Here is a 26191-nt window from a genome sequence, read left to right on the forward strand (position 1 = left end):
ACACTGAGACTTCCATGATGTCTGAGATCCCTGGAATGGAAATAACTAACCAGCACCACCACTTGCAAACTTTTCCCAAGTGTATTAGGCAAGGCACCTCTCTCTCTGCTGATGCAGTGCTGGGTCACCTCTGAAGTTCAAACATCCTGAGCACTTTCAGCCTTGTGGGGCGAGTGGCTGTTCCAGTCTCACCAGTTTGGAATGGTGATAGATACACTTCAAAAATTTTTGAAGAAAACAAACAAAAAAGCCCAAACCCCCAAAAAATCACTTTTTTTTGCTTGTTTGTTTTTTCATCTGAGCCAAGGATTATGCCACCTAGTCATGTCTAGTCTTCCAATTAGTCTTGTTGATGGTATTTTAGAGGGAAAGGGAAGAGGGGGGGGAAGTATGCAGAAGCTCCTCTCTTCTATTCTAAATGCAAACACAAGTTTAATACAGAAAAAAAAGGATACAGGAAGGTTTTCAGCAAACAGAAAATGAACTAATAGAGAGTCAATGCCGCACATGGTCATTGGTTTCTTACGGTATGTTGGGAAACCCACACATCTGGATAGCTGATTCCAGAGCTGTGGAAAATAGTCTGAAAACATGTGAAATTGTTTAATACAGCCCTACGTCCTGTCACCAATATCACACACACATTACTATAAATGGAACTTTCTAGTCTGTAAAGCTGCAATGAATGTGACAGTCCTACCGTGGAGAGTTGAACCCGCTGTCCACAGTAATGCTGCTGCTGTCCATGCTGTCCAGGCGGGCTGAGTGGGTGGCTCTCTGGTTGTTGCTATTTTCTGTTTCCTTCGGGGTGAGAAGAGTAAGATTTTTCTCAAACTTTCGCTGCAGATCTCTCTCCTTTTCTCTCTCTAGGAGCCATTGCATCGTACCAACATCATCCCTGTTCTTTTCTTCCTCAGCATTTTTGTTGGTTCCTTCCTCTGAGTCGTCGTCGTCAGACACATTGTAGTAGTCGAAGGAGGCCTCCTGGTTCCCAGTTGTCTCTTGCTGTCTCTGTGAAGCGGGAGTGACTTGTGTGACTGAGGTTACTATCGCTTGTTCAAGTTTCTCACATCTGACTGGCAACGTGTCAGGGGGGGTCTTTTGATGGGGCTTTAGCAGGGGTGTGCTAGACTTATGGTAACTATTCACAGAAAGAGTGTTGTGCAGGGGTTTAAAGAGTGTATCCTTGCTAAATATTTCTTTCCTTTTATCAAGGCTGCTTGACTCAGCGCTATGGTGTTGAACCAGCCGCCCGTTTGCAATCACCTCTGGAGTTTGGCCAGCAACCGCTGAACCACCGTTTGGGCCCTTTGGGGACTCCTCTTTGTGCACCCCAGGCTCCCTAGCAATATGTTGAGTCTGTCTTTCTGCAGGAGTCATTTTTTTGAGCCCATCTGTCCCTGTCAGCGTATCATGATCCTCTTTATTCTTTCCCAGTGGTGATGGAGCGGTAAGCACAGTCTCACTGGATGTGTTGCACTGAAAATAGTCATCAACTGCAGATTTTGTTGTGCAGGAGTTGAGCTCGCTATATGATGGCAAATTCTCTGCAGGCTTGCTTTGTTCCAATAGGCTACAAGAACTGGGGGTTTCTACGCTGCCACTAGCGATTTCAGGGATGCAAGTCTCTTTGTAGCTTGCAGATGAAATCAGAGCCCTTTGATGACTGAGAGACTGAGATGGCCTTAAAGTACTATCATCAATGTAAGTTTGGCTAGTCGTTTGGTCATCTGGGCTACAGCCTTCACCTATATCTTCAGGTGTGCCTAAAGTAGCTGAGCCCAGAGGTCCCTTGGAGTTATCCATGGATCTAGACCTTTCTTTAGCCTTACTGGACCGCTCATTCCTCGATCTTCTATCCTGTGTATGGCTGTGGCTCCGATGGACCTTGGAGTGGGAGCTTCCCCTGGAAGGTTCAGGGAAAGGCATTTCAGTTCTTCTTTTGGCCAGCTCACCAGACACGTCCCACTCTGGTGTCATGGGAAAGTGAGATTCAATCATGTTAGGATTGCTGTGCATTATAAAATTATCTCCCTTGTGTTCTATTATAAAACAGCCTTCCCGTGGGGATCGAGTCAAGGGATCATAGAACTCATACTCCCTTTCAGCAGGTATATCCAAATGAGAGCCATCTGATGGGTCTCCTTTGGACACCCGAGTCTTGCTGTGTGACCTCGATTTCCCATGAGACTTTCTGTGATTCCTGCTCTTTTTACTTCGTCCACTGTGGTGAGCTGAAGATCCTGCTTTGCTTCGTTGAGCTTTTTCTTCTTCAAGTTTCTTCATTAGTGCAGTGTGCCTCATGACATTTTCCACAGTCAAGTCTGGGTTAATGCGCCTGATAATCTCCATTTCTACCTCTCTAGGTATAGTGGTAGGGGTGTCCTCATCCCTTAGCGGCCACTCCTCTGGAGGAAACTGGGCAGAGAAATTTGCCAACTGTTTTGTCTTGTCCTTCTTAAAACTTAATCGGAATAATTTGAGTCCAAATTTCTTAGACTGCTTTTCTACATCCTTAGGCTTTGTGAGTGTCTCTGCTTTATAAGAAAAATTGACAGTACTTTTACTTTTCTCAGTAGGTGGGACCTGACATAACGAAGGAGGACAGTATGAGTCTTTACAGTCTTTTGCTGATTTCCTCTGTAGAGTAGATGCATGCATGCTGTGCATGTCTTCTCTGCAACAATGGCAGGAGTCGCAGTGGTTTTTGGGTAGTGTTCGGTCCCTGACGCATCCCGAGGTGGAGGGAGTTATAGTTCCTTGTTGTGGAGAGGTACATTGAGACCTGTCAGGTATCCTCTCATCCAAATGGTACCATTTACTGTTAGTTCTTATGAGAGATGGTGTTATGAAGTAAGTCTGTGGGGTTACAATGAAATAACCATCCGGAGTTGGGTATATTTTCCTCTCCCGCACAAGCATATTCAAGGTATGTCGAAGGATTTCTGGACTGGGTGTTGGAACTCCTAGAAATGACAGTAAAAACATATCAGGGAGTGCATAAAACCATGCAGGACTCTCTGGCTCCCCACTCCCCAACAAAAAGCTGTTTCTTCCAATGTGCAAACTGGACTATGCTGAACAAACAACTTCAGTAAAGCACTTTGTTAGGCATTCTCTTGTCTGTTTGTTTTTCCACTTATCTCCTACACTTCAGACATATCAATTATTAATTAAATAGAAAGGAGGCCATTAATGGAGTATTTAAAAAAAAAAAAAAAAAAGAGAGAACTAGTCACTTCCATTGCACAGGTGACCTTAAGCTACAAGATGGAATCACTGGAAATCAAAGGGTGTCAGGGGAAACATTTCACTTTTATTCTTCTTCCAACTAAATATTTATATTCCAATTCACCAGAACTATTTATTATAATGCCCAGTCATCTATAAAACAGTGGTTATTTGTATGCCTAAGTTGTTTTTCGATGGAAGAGTACTACACAGAAAAAAAACCATACTCCCAAACTGCCCCTTTATCACCAACTTGATTGAACTGACTTGCTCTCCCATTAAAACACGTTTCAACTATATCAGCTGCTCCAAAAAAGACACGCTTTGAATACCACAGTACATCTTACCCAAACAGACTTTTCCACTATGCTGGAAGTTATATATTTAGCTCCTAAAAATTTGCTTCTCAGAGTTCCTTGTCCTTTGTGTGAGATGTGAGGGACACTGCTTAAGTGCATATATCACATACCGAGAGAGGGACAAATATGACAACCTTCATCAATGCCACACTAGCCACATGGTAGACTTGGCATTGTGAGCCCGGTCCTTTCTACTACCACTACTCCTGCCGGCTTCAGCGGTGCAGGACCAACTCTTCAATACTTTATTGTATAATAACCAAGTTAGCATGCTGTGCATAGGAAAAAGTTCCATCTAGAGCTAAGGAAAGAAGTGGTTTATAGTTCACAAGCTAGTTAAAAAAAACGTGTTTATGCTGAATAAGAAATAAAAATCCTTCAAAATTTTCAGTGGAAAAAGCTATCTTCAATCAATACATTTTGTTGAACTAAAATGCATTTTAATTTTAATTTAATGCTGCGTACTGACCTGGTTTACATTTTTAGAACTAGAGAAATATTCTTCAAAAGTTTGGATGGTCTATTTTAAACTAAAGCTAATATTATTTACTCTGGTTCTTAGTTTTATTTTCAATGAAACTGATTTAGAAAAAAAAAAATAGAATTAGAGAGTAACTTAGGTTGAAAGGGACCTCATGAAGTCATCTGGTCAACAACCCTACTCATAGCCAGGCCAACTTAGATCAAGTTGGTCAGAGCCTTGTCAAGTCAAACTCTTGACTATCTTCAAGAACAGAAATTCCATGGAATCATGCATTCAAAAACATTTCAACAAAGTATATGCTTTTACAAAAATACTTCATGGAAAAATCTCAACCAGGTGTACCTGCCACAAACACAGTATCTTCAGTAGCACAATAGTCTCTGGTCACCAGTTCTTCTCCCACATGTCAAAGGCTGGAGCCTGCAAGCTCACCGATCTCCTTGTCTTAGCAAACATGAGGATGACAGCAAAGGCTCTGGCACTATGACCAACACTCCATCAAAAGATTAGCAACAAGAAATAGAGAAGTTGTACTAATTCCTTAACTCACCCTCTTCCTTGCTACTGGGTTGCAGGCAACATAGTAAGTATTCTTATGTCTGGCTTTGAATGTTGTTTGAATTTAGAGACATGACCATACTGCTCACATCCAGTAATATCTGTAACTAAAAATCTTACAATGGAAACAGCAAAGTGTTAGGAATAACATGGACACATGAGTGAAAGCAGTTACAACAGAGAAGGTTCCACGGAGGATTACATAGGGGCAGTAAATATATTTCATGCACAGTCCACAGAGCTGAAAGACTGGGGCCAATCCAGACAAAAGAAGTAAAAGAGATAAAGAAAGGATATAAGTTGAGAGAATGACACTGAAAATTGGAAATAATACGCAAATGAAATGGAGAATCAGGAATGTGCATTTTCTCCCTCAAATGTGGGTGTCCTCAATTTATGTGATAATTCTGTTGAGAGCAACAAAGACCCCCAGAACTGCTGGATGAGCAAACATGCCAGAAATAGCAACAGATGGGAAAAACTGAAATCCAGAGAGCTGGGGCAAAAAAAGGCTACCCCTCCCTAGCCCAGAGTCTCTCTGGACTGAAATGAACATGCTGAGCTTCCTCTGGATTGTGAGGCAGTGGCAACTGGAGAGCAGGCTGCCCTCCACATGAGCTTTCAGTAAAGCACAGGAAGATGAAGAGAGATTTCAATTTCCATAACAACCAGCAGTCATCATCTAACCTCTTCTTTCCTGCAGTAGAGCTGCTGTGTCTGCTTGGGTAACACCACCCCTTTTACATTATGCCTTACATCACCACAAGAAGAAGATGACCCCGAACTCAAGCTCACATACTTCTCCATCCTGTGCTGCAGGGTCCAAACCCGGTCCAACTGAGATGCACTTGCTGTGCAGCAGCCAAACTCTCTGCCTCTACAGAAACAACCTGACTGATCCATTGTATCTTTCAGGAGCTTACATGTAAATACGTCAACACATACTTACCTTTGTCTGCAAGAACTAGGTTCTTCATCCTTACTTTACTTAAAGACTTTTCTTAACATACTGTTTCAAGAACATTGGAACAAAAATAAAGGAGAGGAAAACATTCTCCTGGGAGTTCACAGAAAACTTAGGGAAAGAGATTGAAATGGGTCTTCTGATGTTTTACATTAACTTAGGCAAAAATGCATTGCAAATACATGGTAAAAATAACGATATGTATTTTTTCACCCAGTAAACCATAATGACTACAATGTGGTGGGTAAATGAGTAAATCACTGGATGCACAGTAGTTACATTAATTAAGTCCTGTGAATAGAGAATGTGCAGATAAACACCAATTAAAAAAAAATAGTGTGCCTGGGCAGTCGATGATGCTGTAAAGTTAATTGTGTCAGCCTTCTCCCTGGAGTTGGAGACTATTCCTTTTATCACTCCCAGCATACAGTACATCCCTGTGGTTCACTAAGCCAGCAGTGACGATGGCAGATGCAGACCTCTGGAGCACAGCATTGCCAGCTAATGCTAGCTGTGGGTTTTGTTCAGATCTCTTTCAGGTACTTAGAAAAGCAGAAACAGACCCAAACTCGAATTAGGCTTTCCTGCATGGTAGACAGGAGCAGTGACACTACTCTGGCTCCCATTGTTGCTATTTTAAATACAGATTTCCTGGCTTTCTCAAGACCTTTCCCTTTTCAGCAACCCGTCCACATCATGTCTGTACCTAACCTACCCCACTGCATTCAGAAGTCTCCTTATGGTCTCCCTTCCTCCATTAAATAGGAACAAGAGGAAAAAAACCAGTAGTTTAGAGACTCTAGCATTTAAAATATTGCATGACAGCAGTGGTGTTATTTAAGATTATGTAGTGGTTTAATAATTCAAAAGCAGAAACTGTCTGGACACTGAATCATCAGACATGTACATTTTCTGCATCTCAAGAGAGTCTACTATGCCATCCACTGAGCTTCCAGACAGAAGATTATGTCTTGTTTGCTGCTCACAAAGAAGACTGACCTAGAGTGAACTCAGTTAATGTAAGACACTTATTTTAAGTGCTACATATACATTTCACATATTTAAAGAGTGAACAGTTATAAAGGTGAACATCAGAGGAATTTGCCAGCTTTCAGAAAACTGTTCACTTCAAAAGCAACCTAGTCCAATACACACGTATTTCCTACACTGAAATTTTGAACACCTTAAAATGATTTTAATAAGTATGTGGGCAAAATTGGGGAAAAAAAGTCCTTACTAAAGGCAGCATAGACTAAGGCTTGATGTTTTCTTCAGCCAGGTTCATACAGATAAGAAGGTCTGGCTGCCATACACAGGAACAGAGGTTACATTCTTAGCTCCTTATACTAGATTTCAAAGATTTACATTTAATGTATAGGATTTAAACCACGGTCAATAAATTATAAAGTAGGGCTGTACAAACATCTCATTGTTTAATTCTAAGTTAGAATAATGGGAGCACGTGCAGCAGGAGTCCTCTTGCTTTTTTAAAAGCCTGACAAATAACAAAAGCCACAAAGAAGATGTGCATTATCATTACAAACTTTTTCAATAAAATAAATTCATGAAAAATACATCTGAAGTAGTATTTAAATGGTGTTAAATCTGCTAAAATGATTTTCTCCTGAGCTGATGCTAAGGCTTAACAAGGGATAAAAGAAATACTCTGATTGGCTCATGAAATACTAGTTAAGGATGTGGAGTGGTTGCTATGTGATGTTATAAATAATTAGCATACCTTATTTCAGATAGAGCCGTGTGGCCCAGATTTATGCCTGCACAATGGCTCAGCAAACTAGAGGGCTAGACTGCAAGTGTAAGACCCTGCACTGAGGAAAGAGGTTTATTATTCTTAGGCAGTTTGAGAATAGCATCTGGGGTCTTAGGAAATTTACACACGCCACAAAACGCAGTGAAGCATCTGTTCATTAAAAAACAAACAACACAGGCAGACAAGTGCTGCTACAGGGTGAGATACAGAGAGGTTATGTGACAATGACAGATACATCTACACTGGAAATGCTCTCCTCTCTCTCAGAGGATCAGTACCTAATTTGGAAAAATAAACTATCAGAATATGGGAGGACATCAGATGTTTTAAAATAGCCACAGTGAATACAAGGGCTCAAAAAGTCATAGCTGATTTATGAGAGACTTTGGGCAGACAAGTGAAAAATATCACTCAGCACAAGAAGAGATTCTGTTTATTGGAAAGGACAACTTTTTTTATAAACCTCATACACCGGGACAACATGTATGTTTGCTATGTTAAACATGTCACGGCTGGGAGAGAAAGGCATTTCTCTAGAGAGGGGAAAAAATTGGACAACAAAGGGCAAGTTATTTATTTTTTCCAAATAATTTTCTTTATGTTTTGGGAATTGAAGTAGATAAAACAAGGCTCTCCTTTTTTTAATCTCAGACTTGAGAAATGCACATGTTCATGGCCAGTGGAAAAAAAAAGAGGCAGCAAGAGACTGTACTAACTTGCCTCAGGCTTCTGAGCAGAGTCTACACAATAATCCAGCCTGTTGAATTATTTTTGATGTATGGTTCTGTCCAGAAAGAACAGCACAAGACACCAAGTCAACTGATAATCACACTATCAGAAAACCCAAGGGATGTCACCAATAAATTATTGTTTCCACCATGCCATAATGTTTATATAAAAATATTGATAAATAATTGGAAAAATACTTGCTATCTATGGAACTCTTCTAGTACATAGCTATATAGAAAACATGACTTTGGAAAAAATCATCAAAATGAATTAAACTAGAATTATAATTGTGAATTTTGCTTTTTTTGCTTTCTATCCCTTACAGCTTTTACCACCATTTTCAAAACCAGCCAAGCATACTGAAAAATGCCCCTGAAAAACAAAACCACAAATTGGAACAGAAAGCCAGTATTTAGAAACTATACTTGCAGTAATTTTTTCCAAAGTGCAAATATTAAATGTCAGACAGAATTGTTTATTCTGAACACAGCTCTCAATCCAGAATTATATTTTAAAATCTCAGAACTTAGTACCAGCTATAGCAAAAGCCATGTAACCTTCAAGGTTTTAAGTAACACTTGCTCCAAAATGTAAGCAAAAAAATTCAAAACATCAAAACATAGCTATGCTTAGGCTGCCTAGATGAGGCAGATGCATCAGTAGTTTTCCTACTGAAGCATGTTTAATTAGCTGCTTTTTACAGCTATAAAAGAGGGACAATAGAGTAGCTTGTTCAGAGAATTGTAACTCAGGCACAAAATAGTTAAACAACTTGCCCAGGATCATACAAAGCACAAGTGAAAAAGTTGTGCTCTCCTGAGCAGTAAACCTCTGCCCAATGCTTTTACACCACACTTTTAGATGTCTCTACAAGATGCATTTTGCATGATTCACCAACTCCAGATACAGACTGCCAGTAGGGAAGTAGCATATTCAAGAGTACATTCTTAATATAGGTTTCCTTTTTTTGATGTTACAGTATCTTTAATCCAAGACATTTTTGTTTTACCACTTAATAAATACTATCAAATGCAGACAAGAATATCTTCTGAACAGTACACCAGCATTTATGAACACAGCATGTGTATCTATGGCTCTCCAAACCTTTTAGTCATGGAGTTACCAAGTTTTTAAAAAAAACCCAAAACAACCAGATTTAAAGATTTTTTTCAAGCAAGGGCGGTACAGAAGCAAAACCCAGAACTGTGTCCAAGAAGGTTCTTAACACCCCTGGAAACCAGGCTGACAACCTCCTTTCAGTTTAAATATAACTTCTCCCTGAAGCAGGCACGTCATTGCCATTGGACTTTATTACTTGCATCAGGCCACAGCAGTTTTGAGAGCGTGTGCTAGGTGGAGGAAGACATGCAGTATGTAGAACACCTGCTCTTTAAGAGACAATGCTCTACACAGAGACATACCTCCATGAGGTTACCTCTGTGGATACTGGACAATGACACTTGAAATGATTGAATGATGTCAACAGAGCTCTTATGAGTTAGCTTACAACTGGCTTGAAAGCCACAAGGTGGAATAAGTCTGCTCTGGCTATGATGCATGCTTTGTTCTCTATAACTACTAAAGAAGTCCTAAACTCTTTAGACTATGATGATAAGGAAGGTTATTTTTTGAGAAAATAACAAAAAAGCTTATTCTGATACCAGTCTGAAAAAAAGAAACAAGCCAATACATTACCTCAAGTAATTTTTAATAGCTACATAAAGTCAGGAATTAACCCTGCAACATGTATCTCACATGAATGGCCCTGTCAAAGAGAACTCAGTTCTATGTTTAAGAATAAAGAAAAGGTAGGATTAGAATCCTAAAGCCTCCTTTTACTTTTGGGTAGTATCCCAGGACTAATCAATATTCCCATGCAGAAAAGTGAAGAAAAACAGACTACCAAACACCAAAACTCCCTCTTTTAATTAAGCAAAAAAAATAAGCAACCTTTTGGGTAGGGATTGGGGATTCTTTAACTGCCCTTTTACAGACACGCACCCACCTGACCAATGACTCATTAATGTCCAGTTACCTGGGAAGCAGGTTGTTAGGTGCTCCATTAGTGCTTCTTGTGTGACTTGTTTTCGGGCAGAGTTCATTGCTGAGATGGCCAGGCAAAGGATTTCACCAAGTGGAATAAACTGTGACTGACTGATGGGAGACATGCTGATGGGTGATACATCACCTGGAAAAAGACAACAGATGTGCAATGAAGCGTGTTTAAAAATCTGCTCATAGAACAAGAATGCAGAGATACAATTGGAGAAGGTGCACACAGGTCAGCTCTGTAGTTTTTGTACTAGGCTGGGAATAAAAGTCCTACAATGGAGAACCATCCAACAGCTTATTTCAAAACTTAGACATGGTGAGCTTTAGAAAATGGGAGATACACACTGTGCAGACATAGTTTCTCAAAGGGTACAATAGACAGATTCAGAAAAATGCCAACAAATTAACACTTACAGTTGCAAAACCTTTTGCTTGAATATCCTACTAGGTAACTGTGCAAACAAAATAGTTGCATGTATTTCTCTGGACATAAAAGGGGAGATTACATTCCCCTTTCAAAGGTTAGTAGTTATGGATCACCCACCATTTCCACTTGATAGAGTATTTTTTCTTAACAGTAACAAAGATCAGAAAAAAATGTTGCTAAGTTAATGAATAACGTTTTCACTCTGGTGATAAAGTGCAGAACACTCTTTAGAGGCACAAAAGCATCAAACACCTTAAAACTGATACCCTCAACAAATCTCTCCTGGATCTACATGTCAAATTGTACAGACTACATATTTATTAGAAGTTTTAACAGTTCCAGGATGGCTTGAACATTAACTGTGGTAACTTTTCTCATGTTGTCTTTAAAAATAATTCATTAACCCATACTTTAAAAAAATCATTGAAAGATCTTAAAAATTAAAGTTATACGAGAAATTACAATTTGATAATACAAGCATGACTACACAAATACACATATATATGTGCATTTTAATGTACCTTATATAAATACAGAAATGCTTTTAGATTCTTCTCTGTACCTCCCCTTGAAGTGGTAACAGTTCCCCAATGATCTCAAACAGAAAGAAGCAGCAGGCTAAAAGATTTCCTTTGCCAGTGGAAAAGGAATAATAAAAAGTAACAGACAGAACAAGGGGTGCTTGACTACGAATCCTCTTCTGGCCACAGACCAGTCAATAGCCAGGGATTAAATTTTACCTAAGTGGCTTTGAAATCTCAGGAAAATCCCCCTATTTCTGCTGTCACAGAGCAATACCTTGTGATCAATTCAGGAACCAAACTACTGGAAATTAATTCAAATTCAAACTTTCCTCCACAATTTAGAGAATCTAATATTTGCCCTATTAATTCTATATTCCTATTATGTCTACTAGACAGGAACAGCAGTTTCTAAAACTGATTATCAAAATGCATTTAATCTTGCATTATACTTAGCACTTTAGAAAAAAAAAATTGGTGGGAGTAGCAAATCGCGTAACTGCTTCAGTGAGATTTATGAGCAATATTTTTCAATACAACAGCTGTACAATCTATTGTACAACAGTGATACACATTACCCAAACCACAGTGATTTAAAATACACATTTGTGCTACGCTGTCTCCTGATTGCTTCTGCTTCATCAGGCCTGACCAGATCAGTGCTGCAATCCCAGCACAGCAGCATCCCTCCAGCTTCACAGTGCACCCCAAGATCCTCCTCATCGCTATCTGACCACAGAATGATGACCTTAAAATATAACCTTTTCTGGACATTTTTTATTCATATTCACCTGAAAAATTCATGCCACGTGCTTTACAGACAATGGTAATCAAAAAGATCATAGGCAGCTTACAGGGAAACATCAGAGATGCGCTTTCACATGACTTGGGAGCAAACACCATTTGGCCCCTCATCATTTGAGAATGGATAAAGAACACCACAGTTATTATATTACTATTTACTAATTATACCTGCTATCAGCTTAAACTTGGTCATAGATGGATCTTTGTAATCAGCCAGACACTCAAGTTTACCAACTTCGATCACCAGTCACCATGCACTTTGTGTAGGAGATCAGTTGCTTTAATGATTAGTTTCATGACTAAAAAGCATCAAAATTATGATAAGAATTATGCAGATTTAGCTAAGCAATTTAAGAACTTGATGTCTTTTACACAGAGATGATCTGTGTCATGGGTATCTTTGTGAGCACTACTCAATTCAGTTCACTGCGACGTCATACGGATGAGCACGTATTGCCCTCAGTTGAGGTTTAACCCTATCAGGTTCACTGGGCACTTAAATGGGCTCCCTGGGTAGCTTTAGGGGCATCCAGGTGAAAGAGAAGTAACTTCCTGAATGGTTTTATTTGGATCATCAAAGACCTGGCAACTTCTTAAACCAAAGCACCGTGGCAAGAGTATACTTGTGCCTACTCCCAGCCACATGCTCACACTGCCACCTACGCCTGACACCAGGATGGAAGAGCAGGAGGAAGACCTCTTTCTTTTCCTTACACGTGGAAGAATGATATTTAGGATGTAAGGAATGGGCCTTAATACCATAATCAGCTTCCTGAGTGGGAAAGGGACTTGTGGAGGGTTACACATGAAACCTAGTAAGTGCTGCTAAGCAGGTTTGCTCTGCAGCCTCCCAGCTGGCCCCGGAAGGAGGCCTGGACAAGAACCCAAACCAGTCACTCTGCTCACCTCCAGGAGCAGCCTGTCCCTCTCCCCTGGCTGACAAGAGCCTGTGGAGATCCACCTCTGTGATGACTCACAGTCACGACTTGTTAACTTAAAACTGGCTAAGTACAAGTTAAGAAATAATAAAATTTACCTGGATTTTAGTAACCTTGCACTTTGCACAATCTTTCCTTTCAAAGCAGGCCTCCAGCATGGAATTGCTTTTCTAGGTTAGTGTGCAGAAAACATTCAGTCTGCACATTTGACTGCTGCCAGTTGGGCTCCTGTCAGTAGGAACAAGCCAAGACTTTCCACTGAAATACTAACTATACTTACCATAACTTATCAATATAAAACATTCAGTATCAGTTCCTTAATGTTAACACAATCTCTAGTGAAGCATGTTATAGTTAGTGTATGCCAGGGTAACACACATCCTGTTTGCAAATATTTGAGAGCTTAACAACCATTTAATTAACTATAAAGATGACTATAATTGCCCATAAAATCATAATTTAAAAGGCTTTAAATGCAGTAGAAATGACCAACAAATACTGGTTTATGAGAGAGTCTTTCTTTCTGTTTTGTAAGGGACTACTGCCAGTTAAGCCTTACTCTTCTCCACTGAGTGCTTTTCAACCTTCTTCACTATGACAAGGGAACTCTTGTGTCACCTCTGTTGTGCCAGAATTACCTCCATAGCTTGTCCATAACTATCTGCTGAAGATAATTACTGGCTCTTGGTTTAAAAAAGCTCACACATATCTGTAAAACTTTCAGCAGACCTAATGATAGAAAGCCAAACCCCCCTCACTCAGGGAGGCTCTAATTTGCCAAGTTTTATCTTAACTACCCTGTGGCTCTGGGAAATTACAAGCACTCTGTGGTTATAGTTAAGTGAACAAACTTCTTTGATGCACAACAACAGAATATATCTTGTGTCTACAAATTAATATATTAACATCAATTATGTGCATAAATACTGTTTAGCCTGTTGAACAGAAGGTTTACTACAACTTCTTTAGGAAAGATCTGCTTAAAAAAATCAAATATGCTTTTCCTAATTTTTCTTTTGAAGACCACATCACTTACATAAAACATCTAGCATATGGCTCTTGTTAGCTCTGACTGATGCTTGTCTCAAGCAGCTTTCTTTTGAAATCAAATTACTATCCTTGATTTTCATATGTTTATGTTCCCAATTAAATGAAAACTGGAGCTCAGAAAGCAGTTTTCACCAGCTGACTGCATGTTTTGTTTAAATACGATATATTTTTTTAAATTTTACATACATTTATTTTATATATAGTTTTAGCTCTGTTTCTGCAATGTCTTTCCAAACTTTTCTCTAAAGAATTTTAAAAAAACAACATTTTCTAGACTTCTTGTTTTAAGTGGCACTTAATTTTCAAAAATGTCTAAGCACATAACAAATAATTAATGGGATTTGTCCTCGTTTATGCCTTAGGGATTTGTAGTGCTACCCTGTGGGGAGAAAAATAATTATTGTTACTTAGAACAAAAGATTATGTAGCACATAAAATCAACACATAGCTCTTACATAGCACATTTCTTCAGTGGATTTCAAAACATTCTGAAAAACTGGGTAGCCATAACTATCCTTAACATACAGATGAGAAAGTGATAGTCTGTAACAGAGCTGGGAATGAAAATTCACAAATCCTGAACCCATATCAGCCGGAACCTTTCCTGTGCCAGTTTATTTAGTGTCTCTGTTCTCTGAAAGTCTGGGTACCCCCATCTTGGGAGAAAATGTGGTAGACTACATTCTACACCATGTATCATCAATTAAACTATCAACTACATACTGATGACAGAATTTTTATTAGTGATTCTGCTGCTGGAAAGAAGTGACCTGGAAGCCAAACTCCCTGCCTCATGAAGTTTGCAAGAAGATTGAAAATTCACCTCTTGACTTATAAATGGAACCAATTCAGTAAAGTCACTGTGAAGGAAAATTAAGGACATTACAGTGCAAAGCCACACTATATTAGAATTTATACACACAATTTCCCTGAAATGGGGAAGAGACCCTCTGATTACACTCTGTATCCTGTAAAATATAGGAAGCCAAAGCCCAGTTTCTCTTCTCCATTCAGCCTCTCAAAGCCTTTTTAACCTTTTGTTTCCTATGGATCAAGGCAAACTTTAAACATGATTTTTAGCCTGGTTTCCACAGGAAATTACACTTGCACAATCACAGTCTGTGTGCATGTATGTGCCAGACAGGTCGAGCCTCACTAGACAACAGAGATTCTAAAATGAGTGTTTGCTATGCATGCTCCATCTGCACAGAGCTTCAGGCATAGCCACCTCCCACTAGACAGGAGAGAATCCAGTCAAAAGACACTTGTCAAGGGAAATCTGACTTTACTACTTTTACTGCTTACAGAACTATGCTATTAACCATAAAACATCAAACTAGAGTACAGTAACTTCACAGCACCTCATGATTATTTATAGTGGTGGTTTCAACAGAAATCTCCTACAAAAAATTTCTTGCCAACAGCCTCTTCTGGTCAACACTCACCTAATGATTTCACTCAGCAAAGAACTACAGAAAGGTCCTTTTCAAACAGAAGGTAGCTAACAAAACCAAAACTACTGGTAATGGGAAAAAAAAGGGCTCTTCAGCCGACAATATTATCACTTTTTTTCCAAGAAAACTGTAAATGAAAAGCCTCTTCTAGTAAAAGCACATTTTCAGATTTACTTAAAGAAGGAACAGATGCTGAAGAAATTAGATGTCTGGCCTGGGTTGCACATTACCCCTTTTTCCCCCAAACCCCAATGTGACTGAATCACTCTAATTATAGAATACTTACATAGATGTAGCAACAAAACCTATCTTATGTGAACTCACAACAATGATATATAATTGGCATTTTAAGCAGACGTTTCCACCTAATTAAACAACAAGAGGGAACAGGAAGAATATGCAGATTTCTGTGGTATTACTCAGATTACTCTGAAATACCTTGAATCTGCACTAGCACACTAACACAGAAAAGAACACATTTTACCAGCAAAATCTGAAATAAACTAGAAGGTGTGTTGCTTGCACTGTTCTCAGCCATAGCTAAATCATCCTTTTAAACCACATTTCCTGGAGTATTTTATGAACAAACCTGCAGGTTGTGTTTACTAGACAGTTACACATATCAGAGGACTGTTAACAATAAGAAGAAAATACATTAAAGATTCGTCCATTTATTCCTGTTTAAGAGCAGCTTAAACAAAGGTTTGACAAATGCAGTAACACACATTCGCTAACCAGCAAGCTCCTTCTGCACCTCTGCAGGCACACCAGAACATAGCTTCCCTTGTAGACACAGATCATGAACACTTCAAGAATGTGATCTGGCAATGTGACCACTCTGATTCTAACCAGCCTGAATAAAAACCAGCAACCTTAATAAAAACCAACCATATGACAAACGCTTGCCTTTGAACAAAGTTCTAGTCCCTTGCCAGTTACTAACTTCAACCATGTAAACTGATCATTTTAATCGTTCGGACCCAGCTAAAATCATGATTTCCAGGTTCACCAAGTGGCACTAACTTTCAGAAACAGGTGCTAAATTGCCCAGTCAGCAGACTTGTCTTACATGCATTCATCCTGTGTATTTCCTGTGATTTAAATTTCCTTTTCTTTGTTCATGTCCTGTGGCCAGCTGCCTCCTGATCCAAAGTGATATCCCAGCACATGCTGCAACCATGATCGTAAAGTTTCTGCTGGAGCACGGAACTTTCCCAGAGGATTCAGTTGAGATTTTGGTGGCGTTGCTTATCCTGGAAAGGAGGGTGGGACTGTGTTTTTTTAATATATTGTGTGCTTTAGAATGTGTTTCCTCAAACAGTATTTCTCAAATGCATCTTTTTAATAAATACCCATGTCTATATTCCTGGCACACAATATGTTAAAAAAGGGGGACTTACCTGAACCCTTATGGTTTGGTTCCATGCTCCAGTACAGTATCCAGAGTAGCTGTGATGTAACAACAATGTGCATACTGGGGCTTTATATCACTGTGGAAGGTGGCTGGCTGCAGCACAGGTCAGTGCCACAGGTCCTGAAAGAAGAAAAACAAAGCATGCTTTTAGGCAGTAATACGCTGAACACCCACCTCTTAAAGCAGGAAACCGGGGCTTCCAGAAAATAAAAAATAATGCAGTATCTATGCAGGTTCACTGAAAGGAATGCTATTTCACACAATTCTCACATAAACACAAAAAATAAATGGTTAAGAAATGACAGGGGAGGTGGAGGTAGAGAATCTAAAAGGGACTACAAATAGAACTCCCACACAGTGTTTTGAAAACATCTCTCTCCTTTTGCCCTACTTCCACGGAACGGTTGGAATCACGTTCTGACACCACCCCCTGTTCGGAAGGCACTCACAGTCTTCGCAAAGCACCTCTCCACTGCAGTGCCTCAGGATTCTGCAGTGTCACTCCTCTTCTCCCTGGCTCTCTGCAAAGTGAAGTCATAGGAATGGATCAGCCAACCTGACTTCTCACTACCCTGCCCAGAATCCTTTGTGAACTGAAATGAGTCATCGCTCTGAAAAAATCCACGGCGCAACGTTCCAGGTTTCTCCCTCCGTCTGCACTGGCTTCTTTGTCTTTGAAACGAAGTGCCTCTGCTTCTGGAACGATGCCCAGCTGCATTGTACAGGATAACAAGCCAGCCTCCTCATTAAGTGGACAAGAAAGCTATTTACATGCATTAGCAAAGACAAGTTAAAGCTTTAACCCTCTAGTCAAGACAAAAAAATTACCCCAACTGTATCTTCCTGATGTAATACACAACCCCCCAATACACAAAAACACAAATGCACAGACATACGTGCACACACACACTTACACAGAGCAGTATTTTCTTAAATTATTCACTATTTACCATGACACTTACCAGTTTTTACTCTTTTGATTAAAAAGAAAGATTTATTGTTCTTTGTCAGTCCCGAAGAATGCTGCAGACCTGCACGTAACAAACAGCTCTGCTGTACACTGGATCAAAGTTGTGCTGCTGCAAACTGTTTATCAAAAAATTAGCAGCAGTGGACAAGTTCTTGCAAGCTCATTTTTCATTCACCATTTGGGCTCACAACAAAGTGAGCCCTGAAACCATGCCAGACAGAAAATGTCAAACTGCTCCAAGTGCCGAGAGCCAGCAGAGCTGCTTCAGCTTCTGCTGCTACTGACAAAGAAGGTAATGCTCAGAACGAGGTCACTGTGTCACGATCTCACTCCAGTGCTAGGTTTTCCCTTGCTTGGTGAGGATATGCTATGCTAAAGCATCAAGAAAACACAGAAGAAGAGGTAGGAATAGCGTGTGGTGAGAGACAGATGCTGCTGTTTTGGAGAAGCACTGTTAGTGGTTTGGGGATTTTCTTTTAAGAAGGAAACACTTTAAATTGCCTTTACCGCAAAAGAACTATTTCTAGTTGTGATCTAGTCATCAAAATGAGAAGACCGATATGCAGAACCGGAGGGGCAAACAAAAAAAGGAGTGCAGCCACGAGGCATTTCTTTAAACGTTCCTGTATCCTAAGCACTCTGTAATAGTTTGGAGCATAATCCATAAAATCCTGAAACACAGCACTTTTAGGACTCACCTGTGCTGTGCTGGAGCAGGCAGTTCTTTTAGGTTCTCCCCTAAATGAACACACAGGTGTTGAGAACTAAATGAAATACAAAGGTCACCACCTCCCTATGCTGCAAGCCCATGCCTTACAACTACCCTGGCAGTGAAAAAGAGCCAAACCCAGCCTAAAACAGGTCGATGTGAGTGTTTCAAGAGGACAAGTAAATAACTGTGTTACACAACTAACAAACATCACTTTTGTTTACAGGCCTATGGCGATTGTTACATTTGTAAATTAGCCTCTTTATAATATGGCTTTGTTGCATAAGGTAAGCTGGGTGCTTTGCTACACCCATAGTTACACAGTAGCCAAGATGTTAACATTAAAAGCTGGGCTTTTGCTATACACACAGTCATCAATTTCTGTGTTCCCTGAAAGGCCTTATTCCAGGAAATCTTCCTGCAACGTTACAGGAGTTTTGCCTTCCCTGGGGCTGCAGGATCAGCCGCAAAGCCTCTAATGAATCCAGCTTGGCATGTGCAGTGTTTGGGTCCCCCAGGATCATCCTGCGGAAACTCTTGTTGTTTGTCTGCTAAGCCCACACCCACTTTACAGCAACGAAACTAATTCCAAGAAGAAAAATTTCTGTGGGCTTAAAAGTGAATTACAACGGGCACCTACTGAAAGACAAAACGAGCGCTCCGATCTGCTTTTCCTTTCCACCAGACAACATACGTCCAAAGCTAAATGGCTGGGCTTCAGCATGCGGTGCTGTTTCACACACGTGCACAAGTTCTTGCAACAGTACTCATGCTACTGGCACCAAAGTTAAAATACCGGCAGAAGAAAGATGCAGGTAATACCACAACTCAAATACCCTTTTCTCTCTAATTTCTCTAGCACTTGGAACCCTAATTATATACTCAGGACCAGCCTGGCTACTCTGAACAGACTAATACAACTGCAAACTCTTTGAGTGAGACAATTCTTCTTGCACGTGTGATGCCCCGCAGACACCTAGAATGCACTGAGCGTGCACATGCACATACATCTTGTGTGCACACTCACCCAGGCATGCTCAATTTCTCAAATTCATCAGCACCATCACACAGTCCTTTAATCAGTATTAAGAACACCAAGAAGTGCCTGACACCTCAAGCATGGCAGAGAGCAAAACTGAGAGACCAGCAGCAGGGAAAATGTAAATGAGAATGTTTAGAAGAGCTGAAGTGGATGCATAAACCAGTGCTGCCATCACCAGTGATGTTACTGCAGCATGACCTCACAGGAGGCAGACCTAGCCAAAATACCACATGCACTTCCCAATCAAGGCAGCTACTCTGTTCCTCCAACCCACATCTCCTCCCCAGCACATGGCAGAAGTTGGTACTGAAACAAAAGCTGTCTTATTGACAGTGTACGGCATGAATACACCATATACTTCTCTCCGTATAATTCCATGCATGCACATGCATCTGAATAGACCAGTAGAGAATACAGCATAGCCTGAGATCGATCTCCATCATACACTGAGAAAGCAGATGATGTAAAGATCCCATTTTCTTCCTTTGCACATGCATTGTGTTGAACACAGACTCCTTGTCAAACTCCACATTAGCCTGCATACATCCTTGAGCCCTCCTCCAAGCCAGGGCCTGGGATTCCCTCCCTTTGCCATAGCCCTTTCACCATCACCAGAGTGAAACTCAAGAGGAGAAAAAGAATCTGCAAGGCAGGAGGTGGGGGACAGAGAGCAAAAAAGGTTAAAAAAAAAAAAAACAACACATTGCCAAAAGAAGCCAGGAAGGTTATCAAGAGCATGAAAAAATTCAGACTAGCCTGTACCAGTTTCAGTGGATCCTGAATTTCAGAGGCTAAAATCAGCCATCAGCACTCAGCATTCAGAGTCTGTAGCTGCAGCGAGTACGGTCATCTACCATTATGATTACTTCTACAAGAACCAACTTCACAAAGCAGGAGGCACCGAAACACCAGACTGGGAACACAACCTGTGAACCCTGTGGCCCCAGAAGAAACCAGACTAAGGAACATCAGAAAGATACAAACTTACACTTACATTTCTTTAGGAAATCTCTTCATACTAAAAATTTTGACATATTAGTGCTCCACTAATAACAACTTACTTGCAGTATGCTAATAAGTTCCACTTGGCTTACCTGAACAAATCTCCTGGTTCTTTAAGAAATCACTTAGGAAAACACACGAGGGACCATGAGCAGGGTATTAAATTCAGCAATATCCCAACAAGTAATGCCCATCTGTTTTCATGCTAATGTTTTCTAGGAACTTAAATACTCTTTCTTTTTTCCCCCCCAACTGCTTACACCCCAATTTATTTGCAGAGAACATACCTCCCCTCCTTCAGATTTCATTCCACTGGCTTTAAAAAAATCATGCTCTTTTCATGTTCTTTCATATGTCTGTCCCTCCTGTCCCTTTAATCTTTATAGAGGAGTCTTCAACATTTACTCTAACTTACATAACTTTTCTTTAAAAAGCAATAACCAGAATTCTGCACCATATTCTCGTGCTCCAGCTAACCTCTCATCTGCATCAGGTACAAAAAACTGAAATTTCCATACTTTTAGTGGAAATACCCTGCCCTATATATAAGAATGAAATCTACTTTTTTTTCACAGCTGTGCTACACTGGTGGTTCACTGTCACCCCACAACTGAACAACCGATTCCAGGTATCTTTTTTAGGCTGGCTGCAACTAATGAGTTTGAAGCAAATATTCCTGGGTTTGACTCCCAAGACCATGATCTTGCCCATGATACTTTAACAGCTCACTGTGGATATGATTAAGGATCTCTGACCATCCAATTCTTATTTGTTATCTATTTTTTAAGCATCTCCACTGTATCACATGCTAAAAAGTCACAAAAACTAAAATGAAAAACAAACAATACTTTAAATGCAGAAAAGAACCATAACCCAGTGCCACAATGCTAATACAACTACTCAGTAAACTGCATTTGAATGAACCCATCAAGTCTTAACAGGAAAAATAAAGCAACCCACAAAACTCACTCCCCCAAAAGCCCAGTAGCTAAAATAATTGTGTTTTAGAATTTGACTACTGAAAGATGGTTCTTAAAGTTATAGTTCACTGGAAAATATGTGATATTTTAAACCACACAGAAGAATTCTCTAACAGATTTTATAGCTAGGACCATGGGACAAGAGGGGAGAAGGGTTTGGTTGTTTGGGGTTTTTTTGCATAGAAACCTGTTACTATTAATTTGATTAATGTTAAAGCTATATTGTCATCGACCACACCACCACTCCACCCCCTCAAAAACAAAGCCTGCCTGTTTTCTGGCAGCAAACAGTAAATGCAAGGTAAGACAGAAGCATTAAAAAAAAAATCTGATACTAGAGGAGATTTGGCAAGAGAATGCGCACATGAGAAACAAAAGAAAAAAAAACAAACAATGATAAATCTAGATGTTTTCTTTTAGTGTGGAAATTTTATAAAGACAGAGAGAAATATTCCTTTACAAACACTCCTGAAAGCACAAAACATGGCTGTTGAAACATAACAATCAGCCTGTCTTAGCCACATGTTCTTCACTATCCTCTTCAGTTTAGCCAGAACACATTTTCAGTGTGGCTGGGGATGCAGCAAATATTCAGCAAGAGTCTAGTCAGCAGCTAAAATTCTTGAAAGGTGAAGGGATGATTAGCAATAACCCAACACCACAGTGTGCCCTCTCTCATTTATATTGACTGCTGTAACCGTAGAAGGATTTTCAGCCCAAAGCTGATACTGCAGTGGTTACAGCTTTTCAAACAAATAGTGATGACTGGCAGGTAACTTCAAGTTAAAATAAGAACCTGCAACACTGAACACAAGTCCCATGGTACTGCAGCAGCCTTTAACAGCCCAGTTTTTCCTGGCTAGGAGAGAACTGATGAAAAGGCCAGGCATGGAATCAATTAAAATAGTGCCGAAGTAGTTTTAAAAAGAAAAGGTTAGACACTCCAAAGACTTAGCAGTTGAGAGTTTACTGGGTCATTTTTTTCCCTGTGGTGGAAAGCAGAGTTTTCACTATGGCTGGAGTACATTTAAGAAGATGTACTTTAATGCTTATGACATCAAAATATCTTACACCCTAACACATTAGGTAGCTATACTAGAATATTCTGCCCCTATGCTCTACTTGCATGGGGTAAATGCAGTGTGCCTGTTTCCTGCAGTGGCTCAAAATACTTCCAAATTCTGTCCTTTGGTCTCCCCTGTGTGGGGATCAGCTGTGAGGATGGGAACATGGGAAATGCCATGGCACAACAGTTCAACAGTTCACAAAATCTGCTGCATCTCTCATGCTCATTAAGCATCTTAGAGGAAGCATCAGAAAACCAACTGCACACATTGCCACTAGTGTATACTGCATCTTAAAGGGAAATGCCCTTGTTCCAGACAGAAACTGTTCTTTTGAGATCCTCAAGGACCGGCAGGGTTTCAGTTTTTCTCCCAATTAATATGACTATCAGCAAACGCAGCGATCAAAAACTACCTCCCCAAATAAATGACAGTACCTGGAACCAGGGGTTCCCACAATTCAACAACTCGCTAGATTAAATGTTTCCTCCTATTCATTTCACATCGGTGTTGCTTCTTAATTTTATTGAGCACTCGTTTTATTACAGGAAGCAGTAAACGAAAACCCACAACAGGCATTTTACTGCTATTACAACAGTAACACCTCCCTACCTCCTGCTCTTTTCTTTTTTAAGTGAAATTTCAGGAATCTCCCTGAACATCTCCCTCTACATGAGCCATAAAACCAAACACAGTATCCAAAACAAGGATAAAATTATCAATTGCACAGACAGAGCATATCTAATTTACACAGTCATGTTTAGATTTTTAATTACCACCCCCCACTCATCTAACACGTTCACCACTGACTCCAGCAATGTGCAGGCCATGCCCCTAAAAAAGTATGAAACCTAACATATTTGAGCACGTTCTTTTCAGTGTTCACTGCAACGCCTTACACTACGTTGCTGATGTCACCATTTTGCAGAATTGCTCAGCTGTTTTACTCAGCTGTCACTGGTGCCTTCTGAAGTCCTCCTCAGCAGTCTTAATGAACCTGAACAACTGTGATCTGACAGACAGGGTTACCACTTCATCCTTCCATCCTTCAGATTTCTAATATAGCTATTAAACCCCAAACATTTGGTATTGATCCCTGCTGCACAGAACACTGCTAATCCTTTCCAGGGACCAGAACTGGTTGTTCATTTTTCTCCTTTGTAATCTAAACAGCTTGACAAGACTTTTCTCTTGGACTTTCACCAATCATTTATAAAGCACTAGAGCATGGAAGAGTCCTTGTGCTCCCCAAGTGTCGCTATGACCCAGTTTTCTGAAAGATGAGAGCACATAAAAATAGTTGTGTCTTTGCCCTCTTATTCAGTATAGAGAGACCTAAACTAGGCTATCAAGACTAGATTTCTGAGACAATCTCAGAAGCTGCTGCTGATCTCAACTTACATTGAACATAGCCCTTACATTGGGATAATTTCTTGAACAAATTTGGCAAGTAACTACTGGACACACAGAGAAAATCACATATTACAAGATTTTGAGATCAAAGCATAGGGGATGTATAAATCCAAGCTCTGAATGACTACTTTTTATGCCATAGCAAGATAATATTTTATTAACACACATTAAAACAACAACAAAAAGTCATTCCTTATCTTGTCATTATGTTGTCATTCCTATTCTGGACCATAAGAAAAAAGAACTTACAGTCACCGCCATATTCTTTCAACAAGCTACTCCCACAGGCAGTACTTTAACTCACCAGAGCTTATGGGCCCAGGGGCATGACTCCTATTTAAAAGGATAAAAAGTGTCTCTGTCAGAGCCAGAGCTTGACACGGCTCTCTGCTTCAAAAGCATTTCTGTTCATCAGTAAACACTTCATTGCATATGGTGAAGGGGATGGTGCATGCCCCTCTCCTTACCTGGCCACACGCTTTCGGAGGCTGGAACTGCTGCACAGACCAGTCCTTGGAAATGCCTACTGGGGATGCAAATAGCCCTAAGAGCATTTTTTGAAACCTCTGCTTTTCCTCCTGCCTGTTTGGTAGCTACAAGTTTTAGTCTTAAAGAGCTGATATAGGGACTACTTAAAGAAAAACCTAGGCTAAAAAGATTGAATTAGCAGCAGCAGAAAATTGGCAATAAAACCAAGAAACAACATAAGAAAGAAAAAACACAGGAAATTTAAAAGGAAATGTTAAGAAAGAGATTATTTTTGTTTGATTCCCAAAGCAGGCGATGCAGCATATGTGATGCTAATGATGAAAGAAGACTTGTTAAAAGAATCCAAATGCTTAGAGGGGCTAAACGGAAGCGGGACTAATAACCAAATGATAAATAAAATTAGTACCTCCAGCTGTAGGAAGGCTGGGAAAATACAAGGGTCTACAGGGTTGCTGGAATAAGCAAAGTGGGAACGTCTGCATGTATCAGTGAAGAAAGAAGTGAACAAAAGGACAGTTGTTTTGTGAAGGCCAATCTGCATGTGCTCTGCATCCACTTGGTGCTTGCCTTTGTTTTGTTTTCTAGGCTGACCTTCACCCCACACCACACAAAGGATTCAATGAAAGCCTACGTTCAAAGCCTCAATGAAAAGCCTGAAAGAACAAACGTATCTTGCACTGCAGCCCAAAGCCTGAGCCCAAGTGCCAGTGACCCAGTAGCAGGAGCATCCCCAGCAGCTCAGGCATGAGCCAGAGCCCCTGGCTCTGGCCGAGGGAACCTGTATCGTGCAGTGGCTTTGAATGAGCCCTCCCAGTTTTTAGAACAGGCAGAACAGCCAAGAAGAAACATTTAGCTTGTTCTCCAAAGGGTTGCTCCTAAGCTTTTATGATGAAAGATCAAAGCCAGGGGAAGGATGGGAGCTTACAGGACAGTAAAGAAAGTTGAGAGTAAATCAGTAGTGTGCATGCTGATAAGGCACACATGCAGCATCCTTCCACTGAGGGAGCATGCTAACAGCTTGAGTAGTTTGAACCAAAACATGTGAAAGCAGTTAAGCATGTCATCACCAACACTGTTTTTAGAAGTGTTCTGCTGCTTTATGAGAAGCAGTTAAAAACACACATGCACATGTAGTTTCATAGAAAGAAGGTGTAATCCACAAGAACTTGAAAACGCCATGCTGCCCAAAGCGCATCCTGCATGCCATGTGTGGTCTGCAAAGCCTCTACATAAGGCTTGTGATGTTTTTCTTTTAATTGTGGTATTGTATTTTAATTCTGGTACTACATTTAATCGAGGTATTGCAACGTGGATTTGTTATGCCGCATCCAGTTTGGTACCCTCTCTGAACATAATTTGGGGAACATCTGGGTAACAGGGATAAGATGAAAACTGACCTCAGGGCTTTGGTCTAAAAGTAATTTACTGCCAGAATTATCTTGGTGTAATTATACGTATGTAAATCCCCATCTATTCTGGAATCAGATAGGGTTTTTTTTAACGTGATTTAGTTTATACAACTTCCAAAAGTTGTATCAATGGGGGCAGTTGTACATGCATAATCCTGCTAAATTCCTCTGCATGACCTTTCATACATGCATTAAAAAGTGAAAATTAAAAATTGAATAATCAATAGTAAAAATAAAATACTAATTTTATTAGCAGTAAGAATGTGTCTTCCTGTTGTTCAATCATATGCTCCCTAGTGTATTCAAAAAGTAAATATTAAAACAAAGGAATTATCCTTTTCTTTTACTAATATTTTT

At 40.1% G+C, this 26191-nt stretch overlaps 1 protein-coding gene across 5 annotated transcripts in view; it reads right to left on the bottom strand.

Annotated features, from left to right (window-relative positions):
- The window catches only part of STOX2 (storkhead box 2), a 149937-nt gene that overhangs the window by 9637 nt on the left and 114109 nt on the right, over positions 1-26191 (bottom strand). For 3 of the 5 annotated variants that reach the window (XM_074866404.1, XM_074866405.1, XM_074866406.1), the window contains exons 2-3: positions 10132-10284; positions 701-2966 (exon numbers count right to left, since the gene is read on the bottom strand). In XM_074866404.1, the coding sequence (XP_074722505.1) occupies positions 701-2966; positions 10132-10284 (2419 nt within the window). Of the gene's footprint in view, positions 1-700; positions 2967-4624; positions 4748-10131; positions 10285-17205; positions 17253-26191 lie in introns of those variants that run through there. The other 2 variants (XM_074866407.1, XM_074866408.1) reach the window with 2 other exon arrangements.

The sequence above is a fragment of the Strix uralensis genome, chromosome 4 (assembly GCF_047716275.1).
Source record: "Strix uralensis isolate ZFMK-TIS-50842 chromosome 4, bStrUra1, whole genome shotgun sequence".
NCBI classification, from domain to species: Eukaryota; Metazoa; Chordata; class Aves; order Strigiformes; family Strigidae; genus Strix; species Strix uralensis.